The 24,465-nt window shown below is 38.1% G+C and overlaps 1 protein-coding gene across 4 annotated transcripts in view; it reads right to left on the reverse strand.

The window, feature by feature from the left end:
- Nucleotides 1-24,465, reverse strand: part of LOC150109845 (uncharacterized protein C12orf56-like) — a 231,367-nt gene that overhangs the window by 61,226 nt on the left and 145,676 nt on the right. For all 4 annotated transcript variants that reach the window (XM_090415354.1, XM_090415353.1, XM_090415357.1 and 1 more), the window contains 3 exons: nucleotides 20,528-20,669; nucleotides 17,676-17,750; nucleotides 2,098-2,175 (listed from right to left, as the gene is read on the reverse strand). In XM_090415354.1, the coding sequence (XP_090271480.1) occupies nucleotides 2,098-2,175; nucleotides 17,676-17,750; nucleotides 20,528-20,669 (295 nt within the window). The remainder of the gene's footprint in view (nucleotides 1-2,097; nucleotides 2,176-17,675; nucleotides 17,751-20,527; nucleotides 20,670-24,465) is intronic.

Genomic DNA, 24,465 nt, shown 5'->3' on the forward strand with positions numbered 1-24,465 from the left:
TTACATTTAGCCAACCAACGTGTGGCTGTTCTGTCAAAATTTATTTAAGAAATTTCAAATTATTTAAATTTTTCTTATCGTAAAAGAACCACACACGCCTGTATCGTTACAGGGGCGCTTAGATAGACATTGCATGCAGGCGGCAAAGACCCTAGCGCCGGCTCTGTATGTAATGGCTGTTATAATCAGCACATGTGTATCTTGGCCAACCTGGTCAGGTTGGCCAAGTGGTTAGCATATATGCTCTCCAGCCAATAGACTGCGGGTTCACCATGGGCATGGATCTTTGTGATTGTCTGTGAAAACACTAGTAGTGATGGTTGGTGGTAGATGTCATTGGTGTAGATGATGAAGGTAGTTGCGGTTGGTGGAGTGGTGGAAATGGAGAGTTGTAAAGTAGATGCCCTCCCTCGATGAATCCTTGAACTCCCTGGAGGTGTTGTGTAATAATAATAATGTGTATGCTTGTTTATATCTATAAATTAAAGATGCCAAGGAATTATATTATTGGTTTAGTCCTTTATCCAAGTGTAAGCAAACAAAGTTTGTGTGTGAAATATTTTCACAACTGGACTACTTGTATATAGGACCAATGACTTCACATCAATTACCTTAGCATAAAGCATGCCCTTATACATGATGTATATAATGCAATGCATTATGGGAAGGGCGACTATCCAGACTGGTTTCAACCTTTATTGAGGTCCCATCAGTGGAGATATTTCATGTGCAAACTTTGTTTGCTTACACTTGGATAAAGGATTAAGCCAAGAATATAATTTGTGAGCATCTTTTTCTATATTGCAATATGATGTTGCTATCATGACTAATGGTATCTATTCATCCAAATGAATAGATACCATTAGTCATAAGTAGTAAAAGTTTTTACCAAAACTTTTACTACTTATGGTCTTCTTAACAATGCTATCATTTTCCATATGAAAAACATGCCCTGCTAACTGCAACATTTTGAACTTGATTTAACTAGATATTATAGGTTCTTTAAAGAATTAATTATATCAACTCTTTAAAGAACCTATCATTAACTGAACCATTCTATAGTCACCATTATATATTAAAATGGTATTGAACTAAGAAATAAACTTTAACAAATGATAAATGGGAGGAATTGGAAAAATGTGTTTGAAAGTTCAGCTATGGTATGCAAATGTGATAAAGATACAAATGTCTTCAAACATGGTTATGTATGTGGCAAGGGACAGAAAAATATGCTTTGGGTTCGGACCTTTTAAGTATGTTTGGGAAGGGAAAAGAGAAAATTCTAGAACAAGACCAAATAGACTGCATATCTAATTATAAGAATAGGCTAGGTGGTAATTTATTATGTCTATACACAAATGCCAGAGCATCATAAACAAAGGAGTTGAGTTCGTTGCTTTATTGAATACAATGTGGCCTAAGATTGTTGGCATTAGTGAAACCTGGCTATCAGAATCAGATATGCAAGTGGGATCGAGTCCAGTTGGAGTAGAAATACAAGGAAACAATGATGGTAATAATGTCCCATGTAGTAGCGAGTTTAAGTTTATCTAGTGTGAAGTGGAGGTTAACAGAATGAAATATATGGTGGGGTGTGGAAAGGATGCAAAGAAGAGTTGGAAAGATTATATCTGGGTTATGGGATTTTGATTATGAGGACAGATTGTGAGTATGTGGAGTGCAGACTCTTAACAGGAGAAAAAGGGATGATATGATAGAGGTCTATAAACTTTTGAATGGGTGTTATAGGATATCATCTGATGAAATTTTTCATTATCCGGAAGGTGAGGAAAGAATACGGGAGCATCCATGGAAGTTAAGTTTGTTCACAGTCAAGAAAGTGGTAAGAGCTAAGTATTTCTCCCAGAAAGCAGTGAATGAGCGAGTGGAATAGTTTACCTTTAAGGATAGTGAGTGCATATAATGTGAATGAATTTAAAGGAAGGTATGACAGCTGGTTTGGGTGATTTATAGCCTCCTTTGATGAGTCTTTGACTCCCAGGAGGTCTCAGATAATAATAATAATAATAATAATAATAATAACAATCATAATTTTAAAAATGCAGGTTTGGAAATAAGAAGTAAATAATTACTTACCAGAGACTTTGCCTCAGATAATGTCCTTACTACCCATGACACACCATATGCCTTTTGGTTTGTTGCCATTTCTCTACCCTGAAAAATTGTAAATATTATTATTATTATTATTAACATCTTAACTCCATGGAGTCAGAGACATCATGAAGCTACACACTATCACACATAATGCTCATCCAGCCATGCCTTAAACTGATTCAATGTGCCTACATTCATAATACACTCAGGCAATGCATTCTACTCACCAACCATGCAAAGAACCTGCTCTTTGCTCCTCTGCTCCACACCGTTCTTATACTGTTTCCATGGCTGGCCTCTTGTTGTACACCCCTCTCCCGTTCTGTGAAAAAATCTTTATATCAACCTGATAACAATCCCTGACTAGCTTATATGTCTGAATCATATCCCCATCCCCCTTCTCCTATTCACGAGGCTTTGCAATTTACATTCTCTCAATCTGTCCTCATACTCTACATTTCAAACACCACTGACTACTTTTGTGAACCTTCTCTGGATCCTTTCTAACACATCCTCATCACCATGAAAACCCGGCGACCAAATCTATGCACAATAATCTATATGAGGCCTGATCAAGGCCTTATACAATAGCATCATAACCTCTTTGTTTCTGCATGTCAAGGTTCTCCACATCATTGCCATTATCCGATGTGACATCTTCACAACTTGTGCAATGTGGCCCTGAATTTCAGGTCCTTATCCACCTTGCTCCCAGATCTCTCATGTCCTCTACCTGCTTTAAAGTTTCCCCACCAAGCATATACTTTGCATCCCATTGCTGCTTACCAAATTTGAAAACCTTTAATTTTGCAACATAATTCCCATGCTATCATCAGCAGTACTCCTCCTCCCTTCTTGTCCTCACAAAAAATACTGCATCCTTCCATTTCTATTCCCATTTCCCATTAGTTTATTTGCCCCCAATGATTTTGGAGCGAATAAACTCAATCAGTGAAACCATTTCATCTCCCTTATTTCTCATTGTAAACAAACGCAGCAGTTTATTTTTAGGTCTATAGCTAGTCCTATCCAAGCCACTTGTTGGTTGTGATTTCCTCACCACAATTGCCCAATCACCTTTATCACCACTTACCATATATATATCCATGCAGTCTCAACTTACCCACCCACATTGCAATATACTCCATCTCTATACACAGTCACCACTACTTTCAACACCCACTCTCCACACTATGTCTCCTTGTCCATGGGGCTTCCCCCATTTCCCTGTTCCTTTTCCATTCCCTTTCTCTCTTCATCTCTCACGCTACTACTGTTTCCACATATTCCAGGTATTTTAAATCTAAAAGGATGCAAGTGAAGAATTTTCAAATCCAAAAAGTACAAAAATTATCTACAGACGTTTGTAAAAGAGTGTGGTTGTTGTTGTTGTTGTTGGGAATAAATTATCTGAGAATTTTGTGCTTAAAAGAAGCCTTTAAAAATTTTAATTATGAAATTATACTCAGCTAATGCGTGGCTAAGCATACTAAACTTATCTTACAATAAATCATCCTGATACTGCATTTTGTCTTTAGTAAACTAAGCACGAAAATAGATTCACAAATGAATGAAAACCTATATTTTATTTTTATTATCCAAGACAATTTATTAGTATATTAATATTATTATTATTGTACAGGCACCTCCATGGAGTTCAAAGACTCATTGCAGGAGACCCAAATCCATGCAACCTATCATATTGAAACCATTAACATACAAAGCACTCACAACTTACTCTTGCAACCCACTCCACTCATTCACAGCTCTCCAAGCAAAAAAAATCTAGTCCCCAAACCCCTACTACCCACACCTTTATTCAACTTCTGTCATATATATATTAAAGTAGCAGTAACCTCACAATGATGATATACCCTTGCAAAGTGGTCACTCAGTAACTTGACTATTTTATCTGCTTCTGTCACCTTGTGACAATCATCACTCATTAAGGTTAATATTCCAGTCATTATTTCTCTTACTTGTCACATAATGAAAAAACTCTTTAGGATTTCCTTTGGCCCGCTCGACTAGATTCTTCTCATAATGTGATTTTTCCTTCCTTGCTGTGCTGGTCACCTTTCTTACCTGAGCATTGTACTGTTCATGAGTTTGCTAGTCACCTTTCTCTTTATATACTCTTCACAGCAGTTTCTTCTTCTACAGCTTGTGCTTAACGATATTAGTCATCCATCTGACTCCTACCTGATTAACCCTTCTTATCTTAGGTATACAATTTAATATTGTTTCCTCCAGATGACCCTTAACTATCTCCCATCCTTACTTACTCTGCAGTATTTTATGCCATGGCACAGATTTAAGCTTCTTCCTAAGCTTGTCATAATCATCTGCCTTGTAGTTCCACGGTAAAGATTGATAGAAAACTGAAATTCAGGGAGCATATTGCAAACGTGGTGAAGGTAACCCAGAGGATTGCTGCAATACTGAGAAGGATGCTGACCTGCAGAGATAAAAAAGTTATCATTCCATTGTATAAGACTCTGATCAGACCACACTTAGACTATTATTCTCAAATTTAGTCCCTATCGTTTGAAGGGGATAAATTAACTGTGGAAAGGGTACAGAGGCAGATAACAAAGATGGTTTCAGGACTGTACAATGTTAGTTATGAGGATTGGCTGAGGGAATATGGACTGCAGAATTTGGTAGATAGAAGAAGGAGAGGTGATATGATCGAGACTTTTAAACTGTTGAGAGGTAGTTACAGGGTTGACACTGGGGAGTTCTTTCACTTGGTGGAACAGTGGGAAGGAGCGATAACAAGGGGCCATCCCTGGAAGTTACAAAAGGAAGCTGTGAGCAAGAGGGTGAGGAGTGGTTTCTTTGTAGGGAGGATGGTTGAATCATGGAATGCATTACCTGATAGAGTGGTGAAAGCAAGAATGGTCAATAAGCTCAAGGAGTGGTATGATAGACTTTGTGTTTCCTAGGAAGGTCTTTCCACGATGAGTCTCTTGACTCCATGGTGGCCTGAATAATAATAATATTCCTCATGTTGTACAATATCCCAAGTCAAGACCACATGGTCACTTTCACCAATCGCAGGCAATGTGACCACCTTGGTTATGGATAGCTCTTCTGATCCTATGACCAGGTCAAATACTCTCATATTCCTAGTGCCCTTCCTCATATGCTGCCTCAAGAAACTATCTGTCAGTAGGTGTATAAATATAAATACATTTCCTTCCTGCCATATGATCTTTCTCCCCATCATCCTGTTTTCTCTATCTTCCTTGAAAATACTTTACTCTTCACATTCTATCCATGTAAGTACATCGTCTACTGTTATCTAAGTCTCACTAATGGCTATAACTTTTGGTGAGGTTACACTAACCAATGCCAAAACTCCTTCCGCTTGTTTCTACTAATATTATTATTATTACTCCAAGATCTCATGGAGTCAAAGACTCATCTGGGAGGTCCTTTTATCAGACACCCACAGCTCATTAAACATGTCTTAAACACACCCAAACACCTTGCAGACACCACACTCTCAGGCAAGGCATTCCAATCATTCACACCTCTGCACAAAAAAAACCTGTTTCTCACACCCTCTTTATACAGTTTCCAGGGATGACCTCTGGTTCTCCCCTGATCTTCCACTATTCTCTGTAGAACTTCTCCACCATTGATCTTATAACAACCCCTTACCAACTTGCAGGTCTCTATCATATTTCCCCTCTTCCTCCTGTCCACCAGACTCTGCAAATTACATCTTCTCAATCTTTCCTCATACTCGACATTCCAGAGGTCAGAAACTACCTTTGGACCCTTTCCAACATCCCTTCATCCTTCTGAAAACCAGGTGACCAAATCTGGAACACAATAGTCATTATGTGGCCTAATCAAAGCATTACAGGAGTGGAAGGAGGGTAAGATCGGAACAAGAATCTCCCTACTTCTACACGTCAGTGTCCTCTGCATCATTCCCAGAAGCCTTTGTGTTGTCTTCACAAGTTTGGCGATGTGTCCCCTAAATTTTAGATCCTTATCCACTATCACCCCCAGATCAATTATTTCCTCTACCTCCAACAGTATATTCTCACCAAGCATAAATTCTGCATCCCATCTTTGTTTTCCAAATTTTAAAACCTTACATTTTGCAACATTGAACTCACATCCCCATTTCCGTGCACAATCACTCGATTTATTCAAGTCTTCTTGCAAGGCCACAACATCTTCACTACTCTTTATGGTTTGTCCCAACTTTGCATCATCTGCAAACAACTGAATATCTCCATCCAAATCTTTGCCAATATCATTAATATACAAGTTAAATAGTAATGGCCCTAAAACAGACACCTGAGGCACTCCACTAGTGACTTTCCTTTTCCTGGATATCGCATCCCCCATACACAACTTGTTCATACCTATCAGATAGCCAGTCTCCAATCCAATGCACTAATCTAATATCCATTGCTCTAATCTGACTGTCAACATATCATGAGGTACTCTATCAAAAGCCTTTGCAAAATCCAAGTATATTACTGTGTATCCTTCTCCTCTGTCCAAGCAAGCAGTCACTTTATTGTAATAAGTAAGTAGATTACTAAAACATGACCTCCCTTTAGCAAATCCATGCTGTCCATCAAAGATTATACCATTGTTGTCAACCCAACTCTGAATTCCTCACAAGCTTCTCCAACAACTTAACCACAACACCTGACACACAGATAGGCCTATAGTTTGATGCTTGAGTTCGATCACCTCTTTTGTGAAGTGGCACAATCTTACCCTCCTTCCACTCCTTAGGAACTTGACTGAGTGCAAGATTCGTATTAAAAAAATATGTCAAGGCAGGTGTCAACTCCCTGGCACATTCCTTCAGAATACGTAGTGATATATTATCAAGTCCCATAGCCTTATTAACATCTAGTTTACTCAATTCCCCAAACACCTCTTGTTCACTTACAGTCAATCTCTCCTCCCCATCATCAACTGCTTTCAATCTCTCCATGATGTCACATTCACAAGACTGAAAAATCTTTATGAACTTCTCATTAAGTATCTCCACCACACATTCCACAACAGCTGTCTTTATACCATTTTCTCCAATCAATGTCATCCTTCCATAATCATTCTTTCTTTTGCTGGCTACTATTGAAAGAACTCCTTAGGATTCTTTTCGGCTTCATTAGCTAACTGCTGTTCATACCTCTCTTTAACTCACCAACTGAGTCACCCTCCTTGCCTGATCTTTGTAGACCTCGTGGAATTGGTTATTTCCACTTCTCTTATGGTGCCTCCACAATACCCTTTTTCTCTGTATCGTATGCTGAATCTCTTTATTCATCCATCTCACACCTGCCTTATTTAACTATCTCACCCTTGAAACACATTTAGACATTGCATCTACTAGATAGTTTTTGAAAATCTCCTAAGCTGCATTGATCTCTTTTCCATCTAACTCCTCATTCCATGCTACCTGCAAGCTAATGCCAGATTACCCTATTCAATATGCTTGCTTGAGAGACTAGATTCTGCACTTGGTCATTCTCACACTCACTTGCCTCATGGGTGCCTTCACACAAACCTCACCTGCTTCCACCCTAGTTGCTTAAGATTTCCTGAATTTGTGCTTCAGCATGCTCAGTGAAAAATCAACATTGTACAAATTTTTTTATTTCTTTAAAGAAAGACCACAGATCCACAATATCATAGCATGGTAAGAGACTTACAATCTTCACCTTCTCACTCTTCAGTTTTGTCTCTTCTAATAACTCCTTTACATCCTCCCTTAAAGAATACTTCTCGCCTCTCAAATGATTTGTGCCAACCAAGATAATCAGTTTCTTCGACTTACCTTTTTGCATCTGGATGGCATGACTAATATCTTTAATTTTTACATGAGGGAAACACGATTTCGTCACACTTTCATTAAGTACTTCCCTGATCATTGAGTCTCCGTAAATAATTTTCTTCTTAACTTATTTTTTCTCTTTTGTTTGTTTGTCTTTATTATTACTTCAGACTGCTTCTTTCTCTCTGTTAAGCTCTTGCTGCTTCTGCAATTTTTCAATTCTGCACTTTTTCCTGTGATGGATAACATAAAATCATGCTATTTCTTTATTAATGTCATTTTATTGTCCTCTATTTAACTGGCTGCCCATTCAACAATAATATCATTTTCCATCTTACCATCGGTACTGTCCACTCTACTAACATTTGCTGTGTTCTCATCATTTAATAGGTACTCACTTTTGAAACATTTAATACACACACATACACTCTCTCTCTCTCTCTCTCTCTCCAGTTTTAATTTCTTTCCACATATCCTTTAATTTTCTCAATGAATACATTTCACACACACACACTGCACTGAACAAAATCCAGGATCAAATCACCTGACAACGTGGTCTTTGTCGCCATTGTTCTACCATACCGACAAATCATATTAAAACAAAAAAAAATAAAAATAAAATAAAATAAAAAATACAAGTTTTACTTACCAACTAAATAGTTCTGTCAATCACACGTGCCCATTTAAAACAAAAACTACAATACATCAACTCCACACACACAATATTCCACCTAACTGCGATCGATTTATTGTGAGATGCATCATAAGAGGTCCACTTTAGGAGCCACAACACAATAACACTCCTTGAACTCATCCACTACCCACACTCTTACCATCCTCTCAGGTATGCATGGAGAGAGGTGGATGCATCATCCACAACTCTCCATGAAAACGCTACTTCTCACTTCAACTAATTTTTGCCCAACCAGGAATATCTCCTTTATCCTTGTTTTATCCAATGAAAAATCCCTTCAGTTTCCATCTGGTAAATAATATTTCAAAAACATATCTATCAATCATACTATCAATCATATCAATCACACAAAACTATAAAAATTACATGCCCTCAGTTACTCTCTGAAGTTTCTTCATATCCAGGAAACCATATATCAGTAGTCCAGATGTTGTTTGATTATGTCTTTATGATTGTGATTCTCTCAGCTGTCTTTGTCATCTTCATGAACTTCAAATGTCTATCCACCATTAACTCAAGATCTCTTACTTCCTAAAGTTTAGTTCCACCAAATGAATATTCTGTCTTCTGTCTTCCAAAGTGCAAAATTGTATTAGTGGAATCAATGGAAATTTTCACTCAACTGTCCAAATTTCCAGACACTTCAAATCCCCTTGAAGGGCTCCTACATCAGCACTCTTACCCTATAACTACAGTGACCATATTTTTTTGGGGAAAATAAAGAACAAATCAGAAATTGTTCTATAATAAAAAAAAGCAGGTTGTGTTTATTTGTTTCACTAAAACTAAAAGTTTTATAACATTTATTATAAAATATAAACATATACATATACATTTTAAACAATCATATTATTACTTAAAAAAAATTAATTTTGATACTTTTCACAAGAATGAACTTTTTTTTTTAATAAATCAGGTTTGTGTTTTAAAAATTCATAAAACTGTATACAATCATGTCCAAGTTCCATTTAGTATAAATGCATGCTTTCAATGTTTCGATTTTTAATTGGGTTTTTCACTGGTTCACATATTGTTCACTAATGAAAATACTCATTCAGCGGGGGCATTAGATCCAGGAAGACATAAGAAAAACTTCAAGATGTCCACTCACTCCTAAAGCGGCTTCTACACTACACACACACAGTCAAGTATACCACATGTACACACGCACATGAACGACGCAGCCATATATGCCACACCGCTAGCAAGTGCCGGTGAAATGACAGTTTCATGTTTCTATGGGCTGTGTGCTGTGCCCCAATATTCAATTTACTATTTCAATTCACAAAATAAAGGATAAAATGGTCAGTTTAGAAGAAAAATAAATCTAAAGGACAGAGCAGTGAAATAAAGGACTGTCCTCTTAAATAAAGGATGTATGGTCACCGTATCTATAATTCTCCTCAGCTTAAAACATCAACAAACAACTGAATCTTAGACTGCATTCTATTGACATTGAGATTGAATAATAATGGCCCCAGTACTGAGCTCTGTAGCATCTCTTGTTAACCTTGCTCTCCTTGATACTGCAACTGCAGACTCTGATATCTCAGACAGCAAACCTAGTATCTAAACAACCCACTCAATGCAACCTGAATATCAATTTTCATGCAACAATCTGTAGAAAGAATATTTTTTTTAATGACAGTATACACATTCCCTTGTCAACTACTATTTTTAGGCTATTATAAAATGTGACCAGATTACTGAAAGGGCATCCTTCACAAAACCCATGCCGACCTCCAAAAATAATGTCACCATCAGCTGTTCATCTGTAAAGTAGCCCTTACTAATTTTTCTAAATAGCTTAACATCCACAGAAGAAATACTAGTAAAACTACTTTGTATTTCTTCTGCAGATGTTAATCTTTTGATGTTGCCATTTACTACCATGAGTGGTGGTAATTTGACAGGTTATGAGTGGCTGATCCTCCTTCACACTGCAAGAACTTAGGTATAATTTGAATACTGTTTCATTCCTCTCACTCTCAACACACCCACCCAACCACTTGGAATATAACCTGTTTCACCATAATAAAATGCCCTAATATATAGATCACCAGTCTTCCCTGTGTGAGACTACTACCTTGCTTACTGGAGGTATGAAGTGGCTTGAAAAAAGTTCCATGTTTGGCTTTAGAGCAAAGTTTCTGGATATTTAACTTAGCCTTTTCACTCACAGAACTAATACTAATGTACTACAGACTTCTAATCCAATGAATCTGCATTAAAAAAAAAAAAAGATTTATATTAAAAAAATCGAATCTACCCAAACACATCTATTAGCTGGTTCCCATATGATATTTACCTCTTCTCCTTCAAATTCTTCAGTCAGGATACTTCCTCAAGCTGGCTTTTAAGTCTGCTGTAATCACATGCCTTTAATTCTAAATAAACTCTTTTCTTCTCAAGACTGGTCCATGTTGATTTATTCCATGCAGTTGTCAAACGCAATGATCAAACCCAAAATTCTTGATTTCCTTGTTTTCCTCTATCACATACTGCCTAAGATAACTATCCTTCAAAAACTCCAGAAATAAGTTCCTTTATCCTTTATTACCATATGTGTTATAAAATTTTTACTACAGTATTATCATTATTCAAGAATCTTCATGGAGCCCAAGGATTCATTGCAGGATACTCCTCTATTCAACAACACTCATCATATCTCTACTTAAACTAACCCACTGATGATGCATTACCCTTTCCTGAGACAATCCATTTATTTTTAATCCATTTGTTAAGCTCATTCACTGTTTGTGCTCTCACTACCCAAGTGTTGGACCATGTAATGCAGGCAATGCATTACATGGTCCAACCACCCTTCGTGCAAAAAAAAAAGCTCCTTCTCATAATTTCCATTTGCGACTTCCAGTAATGGTTCCTTGTCCTGGCTCCCCCTCCCTTGTTCTGTCATATAAAAGAGCTTCCCCCTCAGTGTCAACCCTGTAACTTCTTCTCAACAGTTTACATGTCTCAATCATGTCACCTCTTCTTCATCGCTACCAAACTCTTTAGTCAGAATGCTCTCAGTCTATCCTCATAGCTAACCTTGATATCATTTTTGTTATCTGTATTTGCACTCCCTCCAAGATTAATTTATTCTTCAAATCTTTCTGACCAAATATGAGCATAATAATCCAGACATAGTCTGATCAGGGGGTTTATACAATGGAATCACCACTCTTCTATCTCTGCTAGCCAGCATCCTTCTGAGTATTGCAAGAATTCTCTGGTTACTGTCACCACTTTTGCAATATGTTCCCTAAACTTCAAGTTTCTATTCGATCATCAACCCAAGGTCCCTTGCTTTCTCCACTTCCTCGAGTACAGTTCTTATAACAGAGTATACTACATCCAATTTCCAATCAATGAATCTCAAACTTCAGTTGTATTTAATTGTATTGAACTGAAACACCCATCTGTTCAACTTATTCAAACCTTATTAAATGGATAAGAATCCTATTTTTTTATATAGCCAGTAAGTGAAACTCAAGATCGAGAACTCCGATCTAAGAGTTTCAATGCCGAAAAACTATCGGCGAAGGCAATTCAAAGCAAAGGTGGAGCAAGCTCCCTCACTATTCTTGATATTCTCTCATAATGTAAAACACAGCTCCTAGGAGATGTATTATTGTTTTACATTATGAGGAGAGGTCACTACCCAGACCGGTTTCAACCTTTTTTGAAACTCATTATCGGAGTTCTCGATCTTGAGTTTCACTTACTGGCTATATAAAAAAATAGGATTCTTATCCATTTAATAACTATTAAATTGCCAGAAAATTAGCCTTTTGGCTTTTAATTTTAATTATTCAAACCTTCTAAAGGGGGTACTACATCAGCAATGAAATAACCCTTCCCAGCTTCACATCATCTGCAAACAACTGAATGCCTCCCTTCCACAATCCACTGACAATATCATTGATCATTGCTGTCATCATCATCATCAGTTATTTTTAATCCACTGCTGGATGAAGGACTTTGCAAGACTGTCTGTCAATGACATTTCTTCCCAATCTCATGATTTCATCAATCCATTGCAATTTTAGACTGCACTGTGATTATTTTTCCTCTCTTAGAAACCAATCAGTGTTTCTTTTGTCCATCATTGGTCTTTTCTTAGGGCAATATGTCCAGCCATTTGCCACTTCAGATGTTTCATTCTTTCTATAATGTCAGAGACTTTGGTCTGAGCTCTTATCCAAGTATTCCTATTGCAATCTAGTCTTGTGATGCAAAGCTATATCTTTCCAGACTTAATTGCGTTGTTCTACAAATTTCTATTTTTTTCTATTAAAATTCAGCTTTTGAGTTTCTTTTGCATTTAATGTCCATGTTTCACAACCATATGTTAATATGGGGGGAAATCTTTGCTTTTCAGGCATAGTGGTATAGGAAATTTCCAAATGCTTTCCACCAAACACTGTTCACCTTTTGACTTCTTCCATAGTTGAACAACTGATATCCATTGTCCTAAGTACATGCAATGATCCACTTGTTCAAGCTCATTTTCATTGATTTTTGTTATTTCTGATTGTAGATAGCTATTGAATGTAACTTAGTCTGCTTTAGGTTTATCTTTAAGCCAGTTGTTTTTCTAGCAATTTGAATTTCACAGATATGAGTCTGTAATTCATATGGACTTTAGGCAAAGATAAATTATTATTATTATCATTATTATTATTGTTCCGGGCAACTCCAAGGAGTCGATAGACTCATCGAGGGAGGCCCTAACATCATGTCAAGAACAACTATTAGACATTCACACAGTATCTATCATACCTTGCCTTGAACTCATTCACGGTCGTAGCACCCACAACAGACTCTGGAAGCTTATTCCACTCATTCACCACTCTCCAAGTAAAAAACCTAGCTCTAACACCCTTGTCAACCACGCTCTTGCCCAGCTTCCATTCATGGCCCCTAGTCCTCCCACCACCAGTCATATTTTCAAAAATATCTTCTGGATCAATCTTATAGAAACCCTTCAGTAATTTGAATGTCTCAATCATATCACCCCTCCTTCGCCTATCGACCAATTTCTGCAACCCACAAATCTTCAACCTATTCTCATAAGGTTCATTCCACAGACCTGCTATCATCTTGGTCACTTGTCTCTGGATCCTCTATACTTCCTCCCCATCACGAAGAAACCCTGGTGCCCATAACTGGGCACAGTAGCCCAGATGGGGTCTTATCAAGGCTTGATACAGAGGAACAACAACTTCTTTGTCTCTGCATGCTAAAGTATTTTTCAGAAGCCAAGTGATTTGATGAGCTGATTTAGCCACTTTTGCAATGTGCCCCCTAAACTTCAATTCCCTATCCACCAACACTCCCAAATCCCTGGCCTCATCAATCTCCTGGAGTACGGTTCCACCAATGCAATATACTGCTGCTATTCTTTTCACCCCAAAGTGCATAACCTTACACTTTGCCACATTAAATTGACATCCATTTTTCCTAGCCCAGTCCTCCAAACTATCGAAATCATCCTGTAAAATTTTGACATCCTGTGCACTCATAATTGCTGTACCCAACTTTGCATCATCAGCAAACAAGTGAACACTTCCTCTCAAATCCTTTCCTATATCATTGATGAACAAATTGAAAAGCAGTGGTTCAAGAACAGAGCCCTGTGGCACTCCACTATTCACAAGCCGTCTTTTAGACTCCACTCCTGAATAAACCACTCTCTGGTATCTCTCCTTCAACCACCCTCCTATCCATCTCACCAACCCTATATCTATCCCCATCTGCTCCAGTTTACTGATTAGGGTTCTATGTGGTATCCTGTCAAAAGCTTTGGCAAGGTCCAGTAGTATCACTGTAAACCCACTACCCCTATCCAGTTCAGCCGTCACTGTGTTATAAAACGTGAGCAAGTTACCGAGGCATGATCTACCCTTCACAAAACCATGTTGTCCCCCATACAATATCCCATTTTCATCTATCCAATCCTGTATTCTTTTCTTGACTAATTTCTCTAAGACCTTGACAATGATTCCTGATATGCTAATTGGTCGGTAATTTACAACAGCAGCCTTGGAACCACCTTTATGCAGTGGAACTATTTTCCCCTCTTTCCACCCCCTAGGGACTAACCCAGACCCGAGACTCAAATTAAACAAAATGGTCAAGGGTACTGACAATTCTTTAGCTGCTTCTCGTACGACATGAGCTGGTATACCATCCAATCCCACGGATGTATTGACATTGAGGTTATGCAATAGACTACTCACCTCCACTTCATTCACCACAATTCCCGTATAATCTACTGGTTTATTCGTTTCTGCAATGTCACCACCTGGTTGATATATACTTGCAAAGTGCTCACTCAGTAACTCAACTATATCAACTGATTCAGTTATCTCCCTACGATCAGCATTCTTTAAAATCATTCTGCCATGTACATTTTTCCTTTTACTTGCTACATATCTAAAAAACTGTTTAGGATTCTCTTTAGCCTGCATGGCCAATGTTCTTTCGTAATCCTGTTTTGCTTTTCTTACCACACTCATTACCCTTCTGGCCTGTGCTTTATACCGTTCGTGTGCCTGCCGGTCACCTTTCTCCTTAAATTCCCTCCATAGTTGTTTCTTTTTTTGCAGCTCAAGCTTAATGGTGTTATTCATCCATTTAACCCCTAGTTGATTTATTATTCGGACTCTAGGTATACAGTCAGCCATTGCTTCATGCAAACACTTCTTAACTACCTCCCATGCATTATTGACTTCTAGTCCTTGCAGTTGTACATGCCATGGCACTGAACCAATCAAACTCCTAAGCTTGTCATACTTTCCAGCCCGATAATTCCACATGTACCCTGTCTTAATTGAAAATTCTACACCTTTAGCCACCTCCCAAGTCAAGACCCTATGATCACTCTCACCAATTGGTGGCAATGTGGTAATATTTGTTACAGCCAAATCCTCAGATGTAATTACTAGATCAAGCACTCTCTGACCCCTAGTATTTTCCATTACATGCTGTCGCAGATAGTTATCCCTTAATAACCGCATAAAATCCAATTCCTTCCTCCCGTGTGTCCTCTCCTCACTCCAATCAATGCGACCATAGTTGAAATCTTCCATAATAATCACCCTCCTTCCACTCATTTCTTCTATTTGCTTGTGCATACTGTCACCACCATCTTTTCCATCACCTGGTCTATAGCAGCACCCAATTGTATATTTAGTTCTGCTAGCCACAATCTCACACCAAATGGCCTCAAATGTGCTCTTTTCTCTATCCTGCAATTCAACTTCTATTCTCCTTGGCTGCAGCTCATCAGCTATCATCAACAATACTCCTCCCCCCATTTTATTCTCCCTGTTATTCCTGAACACACTATACCCATCACATTCAATCCCACTAGCTATATCATCTACAGTCAGCCATGTTTCACTAATACCAATAACCTGTGGTCTGGAAGTGCCAACCATGGCCAAAAACTCTTCCTTCTTGTTCCTAATACTCCTAGCATTAGTGTACATGAATTTAAGACCCCCATTACCCCCAACCCTACCTTATATTAACTTATATTAACTTATATTAGCTATAAATATGCCATAATATGAATAGGAAGAACAGTAAAAATATTTTTTTTTTTTGGAAAATATAATTATAAAATAGTGGATAGGAGGTAAAGGGGAAATATAATAAAGACCTCCAAGTTGGTTAAGGGATTTTATCAGATTAATATAGAGGAAATAAAAAGAGTGGATATTAAGATGGGAAGAAAGAGAGGACAACCCTGGAAGTTGTATAAAGATGTGGTGAAGAAGGGTGTGAGGAGTAGATTTTTTACATGGAGAGTTGTTAGTGAGTGGAATGCATTGCCTGAGTGAGTGCAAATAACTTCAAAGTTCATTATGAGAGACATGTTACTGGTTGAGTGGATCTCCCATGATGAATCTGTTGACTCCATGGAGATTACCAAATAATAATAATAATAATAATAATAATTTGATGGATTAATTTTTGTTACTAAAATGGCCCTTTATGTTGCCATATTATTTTTTGATTTCTTAAAGTAAAAAAAAAAAAATTGTTAAGAAAGCTATTTTTTTTGGATATGAAGACTTTTGACCAATAAGTATGATTATTGATTAAAATAAACTGGGTTTTATTTGGTTGTAAATATATAAATATAATGAAACCAACTAGTTTTCAAAGCCAAAAAAAAAACCCAAAGCCATTGATACTTATTGCTTCTTCTGAGTTAAAACTATGTATAAATAAAGTTGTTTTTTATTAAATAAAGAAAAAAATATTTTGATTTTGTTGTCTTCATCTACTCACTAAGTGAGTAGATGAGTATATTTATAGAATCCAGGTTATGAGAATAGATTGTGTAATCTGTTTGGTATTTGGTAGATAGAAAATAAAGGGGAGCAATGATATAATAGACATTTAAGGTGTTGAGATGTATATGTAACAGATGCATCAAGAGGATATTTTTAGGGAAGAAGAAAAAAAGAAGCCTTCCCAAGAGTTTGTGGGAAATGAGTCCCCCCCCCACAGAGAGTGATGTAAGGATGAGGGTTTGAATCCCGCTGTGGCCATGGATGTTTCTGTTTGTCTGTGAAAATACTACTGGTGGTGGCGGGCAGTAGATGGCATTGGTGTAATTGCGGTTCCTGGTAGGTGGTGGATTGAGTGGTAGAGACAGAGTTGTAGAGCAGGTGCCCTCCCTCTATGAGTCTTTGGACTCCCTGGAGGTGTCACGTAATAATAATAACGTATGTGAAAGCACTACATTTTGAAAAGATAGTGAAAGTGAATGCAATAAATAAGTTTATGGAGCAGTATAACAAACTTTGCACTGACTAGAGGACCTTCATTGAGTTTCATAACCATGAAGATCTCATAATGATTCCATAATAACAACAATGCTATCTGATAGACTATTCTTAGATTCATGGCAGAATTTAAATTGTACTGCATCAGCAGTCAAACTGTTGTGAATGATATCTTGTTCTGGCTCTGTTTCAATTATATGAATAAAGATCTAATGATAAAAAAATAAAAATCCAAAGATACCTGGTAGGCAAGCTGCACAAAATGGTAAACAACAGTAGTACAAGCATTGGTAAGTTCTGCTACTGACCGGATAAGCTGCAAAAAAAATCCATGTTTCATTAGCATATTGATAAAAATACATTCACACACCATCAACCATCACCCCCAAAACATGAATTTTTTACATCTTTTTGTACATTGCTCAGTAATCTCTATATATGTGTTTCTACACTTTTCATTCTATGCACACACTCACTTAATTAGTTACTAAATAATCAGCTATTCTCATTCATTATCATTCTCAATCTCCCCAAACTTTCTATTCCTTAAAAAAACATCAGAACATATATATTATTATATACAGGTAATGGACAAAAAAAAAACAAAAAAAAACCCTGAGCTATCAGGTGGCATTATCGGTAGTTGTAATACAGCATCTATGATGCACCAAACACAGATGCAGTTGATATGCAAATATACTCCTGACATTCCTAGGAAGGAGTGTATATAAGGGCAAATGGAAACATGCTGACATTTATTGCATGTTAGAATGGAATCCAGAGAGGACCTTAGTGATTTTGGAAGGGGCGTGATTATTAGAGCCAGGCTGGCAGGTGCATGTGTGACTAGAAGAGCTGAAATTGCACATCTTAGTAGTGGAACAGTCTCTAAGGTTATGTCAGCATGACAGTTGCCAAAATTGCTTACTGCAAGAGAGGCATAAGTGCACTGTACCACGAAAAATAGGCGAACTACTGCTGCTGAACAATTGTGCGAAAAATTCAATACTGGTTGTGAGAAACCCATTTCAAAAAATCTCTGTGCTGCGAACTACACAGAGTTGGAATGAATGGTTGGGCTGCATCACACAAGACTTTGATCACACCCATCAAAGCACATCATAGCGTCCAATGGTGCAAAGATCACAGGCAGTGGACTACACAACAGTTGATGGATGTGATATGGTCCAATGAATCCACATTCATATTTTTTGCTGCAAACAGATGAATACATGTGTGGCGTCAGCTGAAGGAAGTTTACCAGCTAGAGTGCTTGTTTCCAACTGTGAAAGGTTTTGGTGGTTCTGTAATGGTTTGGGTCCATTCTCATGGCATGGTCCACTTATTGTACTGGAAGGCAAAGTAGTGCTGCACATTATCTTTCAATCATAAGTGCTTATCTTCTTCCCATGTTGACATGCTTTTCTCCTGTGCAGCCAGCCACGTTTCAACAGGATAATGCTGTCATTCATCAAGCAAATTGGTCACCCAGTAGTTTGCAGAACATGTCAGTGAGGTGTCCTGTCTGCCATGCCCATCCCAATTACCAAACTTAAATCCTATAGAACATTTATAGGAGATTTTGAAGCAAGCTCTCAGGCATCGTTTCTCACCTCCAAAAAACAAAGGTAAATTGATCTGGTTTCTGTCAGAGAAATGGTCTAAAATTCCTCTTTTTGAGTTCCAAGCGCTGACAGAGTCTCTACTTTGAAGAATACAGGCTGTACCCACAGTGGACCAACAACCATATTAATCAAAATGCATCACTGTTTCCATTTTTTTGCCCATTACCTGTATATTATATTATATATATTATTATTATATATATAACATATTACTAGTTTTCTTCTGAGCTGCCCATTTGTAGATGTACAATAATTTTCTAGTCCAAAGTGTATAAAATGAAATTCCATTTTTATTTTGTGCCATTTTGAATTTTTGCTGAAGTCTACTGAACTATACCTCTTTTTGTGTGTGTGTGTGTGTGTGTGTGTGTGTGTGTGTGTGTGTGTGTGTGTGTGTGTGTGTGTGTGTGTGTGTGTGTGTGTGTGTGTGTGTGTGTGTGTGTGTTATGCAGTTCTTTTTAAGTGTTCATTAGAGATATTAATACATATTGGTGAAGATTTGGATGGAAATATTCAGTTGTTTGCAGATGATGCAAAGTTGGGACAAACCATGAAGTAGAGAAGATTTTGTGGCCTTACAGGAAGACTTGAATAAATTGAGTGATTGGGCAAGCAAATGGGGATATGAGTTCAATGTTGCAAAATGTAAAGTTTTAAAATTTGGGAAACAAAGATGGGATGCAGAATTTATGCTTGGTGAGGACATATTGTCAGAGGAGGAGAAAATAAGAGATCTGGGGGTGATAGTGGATAAGGATCTGAAATTTAGGGGACACATAGGCAAATTGTGAAGACAACACAAAGGCTTCTGGGAATGATGCACAGGACACTGACTTGTAGAAGTAGGGAGATTCTTGTTCCATTGTGCAATATAAGGCTTTGATTAGGCCACACATGAACTATTGTGCCCAGATTTGGTCACCTGGTTTTCAGAAGGATGAAGGGATGTTGGAAAGGGTCCAGAGGCAACTGACTAAGGTAGTTTCTAACCTCTGGAATGTCGAGTATGAAGAAAGATTGAGAAGATGCAATATGCAGAGTCTAATGAACAGGAGGAAGAAGGAGATATGATAGAGACCTACAAGTTAGTCAAAGGTTTTTATAGGATCAATGCTAGAGAAGTTCTGCAGAAAATAGTGGGAGATCAGGGGAGAACCAGAGGTCATCCCTGGAAACTGTATAAAGAAGGTGTGAGTAGGAAGTGAGAAGCAGGTTTTTTTCATGCAGAGTTGTGAATGATTGGAATGCCTTGCTTAAGAGTGTGGTGTCTTCAAGGAGTTTGAGTGTGTTTAAGACACAGTATGATAAAAGGACCTCCCAGATGAGTCTTTGACTACATGGGGTCTTGGGTAATAATAATAATAATATCTTGCAAACAGTGGAAAAACATCTCAGAAGAAAAATGAAAACATATTTTAAAAAATCAGTTGATAAATTTCTGTTTATTATATAACCAAACATTGCTCACTGGTGCTTCTCGATAAGTTTCCCAGTCTTGAGATACATATTGCTCGTGTGATGTCACTGTATGGATTGTAACATCCCGATATGGCAATGGAACCCAAGGTGTGCTTACTAGCAGAAGAAGTAGTTCTCTTGTCTTCTGACCACTGAAAAATAAATAATATATATATATATATATATATAAATAATAATAAATTTGTTGATAGAAAAAGTATATTTATCCTGCATGCAATAAGATTCCTTGTGGAAATCTTCATGCCAGAGCACAATACCTTTTACCTTTCTTTGAACACATTTTAGTGGCTGTGTGCTAACTGCTCATTGGCAATGTATTACCTTTATCCACCTCTATATTATTTTTTTTTCTGACCTCCATGGAGACACAGTAGCAGATTATGTTCCTTTGAGATCCTAGGTGCAATTTTGTTATAAGGCACTTTATGTAAAAGTTTTTTTTTTATATTAAAAAGACAATAAAATCCTTAAATAATAATAAGTTTTTTCTTTTTTTATAATTATTTATTTAATTTATCTAGTTAGTATTACAACTTACAATGTTATCTTTTGTGCTTTTAAATCTGCAAATTGATGGATAATGTTATCATAATTTAACATATTAACTATACAATAGATATAATAGAAGAGTTGATAATAACTGAAATGACATCTCTCCCACCAGTTGGAGAGAGTGACCATATGGTTTTGACTTGGAAGATGAATAGACATTATTATTATTATTATTATTATTATTATTATTATTATTATTCAGGCCTCCAAGGAGTCAAAAGACTCATCGAGGGGAGGTCCCCCCCCCTGAGAAACACAAAGTCTATCATACCACTCTTTAAACTCACTGACCGTTCTCGCTCCCACCACTCCATCAAGCAATGCATTCCACGGCTCAACCACCCTCCACACAAAGAAACCACTCCTTACCCTCTTGCTCACAGTTTCCTTTCGTAACTTCCAGGGATGGCCTCTTGTCATCACTCCTTCCCGCTGTTCAACCAAGCGAAAGAACTCCCCAGTGTCAACCCTGTAACCACCTCTCAACAGTTTAAAAGTCTTAATCATATCACCTCTCCTTCTTTTATCCACCAAACTCTGCAGTCCACATTCTCTCAGCCGATCCTCATAACTATTCTTGACAAGTCCTGAAACCATCTTTGTCATCCGTCTTTGTATCCTTTCCACAGTTAATTTATCCCCTTCAAATCCTGGGGACAAAATCTGAGAACAATAGTCTAAGTGTGGTCTGATCAGAGACTTATACAACGGAATGATAACCCTCTTATCTCTGCAAGTCAGTGTCCTTTTCATAACTGCAGCAATCCTCTGTGTTACCTTTACCACCTTTGCAATATGTCCCCTAAACTTCAGGTTTCTATCAATCATCAACCCCAAATCTCTTGTCTCCCCTACTTCCTCCAGTATAATTCCTCCCATAGAGTATGCAGCATCCCACTGATGTTTCCCAAACCTCAAGACCTTACATTTTGCTGCATTAAACTGAAACCCACCATTCATTTGCCCATCTATCTAGCATATTTAAATCCTCTTGCAGGGCTACCACATCTGCACTATTACTAATAATCCTTCCCAGCTTCGCATCATCCGCAAACAACTGAATATCCCCCTGCAATTCACTGGCTATGTCATTGATATAAAGGTTAAACAATATAGGTCCTAGTACTGAGCCCTGTGGGACCCCACTTGTAACCCTCTGCCTCCTGGAAACTGCTCCACCATACACAATTCTCTGATACCTATCAGACAGCCAATCCTGAATCCAGTTGACCAATCTGACATCCAGACCCATGTGCTGCAACTTAAATATCAGCTTATCATGTGGCACCCTGTCAAATGCCTTCGCCAAGTCTAAGAAAATTGCAGTATATGCCTTTCCCTCATCTAATGTTCTTGTAACTTTATTATAAAAGGCTAGCATATTGCTAAAACAAGAGCGTCCTTTCACAAATCCATGTTGATTCTCACAGATAACATTACCCTCATCTGCCCAATGCTGTATACGGTCCTTCACTACTTTCTCCAAGATCTTAACAACTACTGATGACACACAGACTGGCCTATAATTAGACACTTCCAGTCTGTTACCACCCTTATGCAATGGCACTATCTTGCCTTCCTTCCATTCCCTGGGCACCTTTGCCAAAGCCAGACTTTCATTGAAAAGCCACGTTAAAGGCACTGTCAATTCCCTAGCACATTCTCTCAAAACTTGTGGTGAAATACCATCCAGTCCCACAGCTTTACTGACATCCAGAGTACTCAGTATCTGAAACACACTCTCCTCCTGTACCTCCAGACCTCGAACCAGTCCTATCCCTCTAACATTAAAACTGACTCCTCTAGGATGAAATACTCCAATAAAGTGTTCATTGAACAATTCCACTATGTCCTCTGCATCAGTCACTCTATTCCCATTTTTATCCCACAATATCATTCTTCCACAGTCATTTCTCCTCCTACTGGCCACATAGCTAAAAAATTTCCTAGGATTTTCTTTGGATCTTAGGGCCAATCTCCTCTCATATTCCAGTTTCGCTTTCCTTACCACACTAGTCACTCTTCTGGCCTGTGTCTTATAATCCTCATGCATCTCTTCACCTGTCTCCTTATATCTCTTCCATAGCCTCTTTTTCGCATGCAATTCCTGTTTAATATTGTTTGTCATCCACTTTACTCCAAATTGCGTCCTCTTCTTCACTCGTGGTATACAGCTTACCATTGCTGATAACAAATATTCTTTCACAATTTCCCACGCACTAATGATATCCCGGCCTTCCAATTCCTCCCTCCATGAAACTTCCCGAAGTTGACGTCTAAGACTATTATAATCACCTGCCTTATAATTCCACATAAGTTCCCGTCTCTTTGATACTCCTGCATGTCTATTCATTTTCCAAGTCAACACCATATGGTCACTCTCTCCAACTGGTGGGAGAGACGTCAACTCAGTTATTATCAACTCTTCTGATGCTATAACCAAATCCAAAACTTTTGAACCTCTTGTTCCCTCTGTTACATGTTGCCTAAGACATTTGTCCCTCAAGAATTCTAGAAATTCCATTCCCCTATTGCTACATGCATCTTCCTCTCTCCAATTTATACTACTGAAGTTAAAATCTCCCATAACAATCATGTTTCTTGCACTTGCCAAACTTAGCTGTCTAAACATCTCCTGGTCCCCATCCTCTGTGCTCCTGGGTCTGTAGCAACACCCCACTAAATATCCTGTCTTGTCTACCTCTACCTCACACCATACACTCTCAAAATCATTTGTCTCACTTTCTTCCAAATTCTCCACTCTTAGAGGACATAGGTCATCACTTATCATAAGCAGTACCCCACCACCACGCTTTCCCCTCCTATCCTGACGAAAAATGCTATACCCAGCGACTTCTATTCCTGTTGTTATATCCCCTTCTGTCAACCACATCTCAGTGATCGCAATAATTTTTGGCCAGGCTGATGCTATCTGCGCCACCAATTCCTCTCCCTTATTCCGGATACTCCTGGCATTAGTATAAAGCATATAAATGCCATTGTTTCTATACCCAGCATTATCCCTTCTAGACTCCACTGGGCTCAGTGTTACCTGACATTGTCTCCCTTCTCCCAAGTATCCATTCCCACAAGAGGCCACCCCTGCTATCATCTTCCCTGGGACACACTGACTCGTTCAGAACAGCAATCTCTCCAGATGCCTACGTCCTTCCTCATTCAAATGTAAACGGTCTCTCACATACAATTCCTCTCTTTCCTCAAACGCACTCCAAGCATCCACATATACCCGTCCTCTCGTGTCACACATTCTCGCTATTATGCCATTCAATATCACCGCTCTTCTGCTCAGCTCATCATTATCATACCTAGGCAACACGCACACTATTTTTCCTCTCTCTGTCTTCTTCCGTACAG

Source organism: Typopeltis vanoorti, chromosome 1, assembly GCF_054136105.1.
Source record: "Typopeltis vanoorti isolate ZY-2024b chromosome 1, IOZ_Tvanoo_1.0, whole genome shotgun sequence".
Lineage (NCBI taxonomy): Eukaryota > Metazoa > Arthropoda > Arachnida > Uropygi > Thelyphonidae > Typopeltis > Typopeltis vanoorti.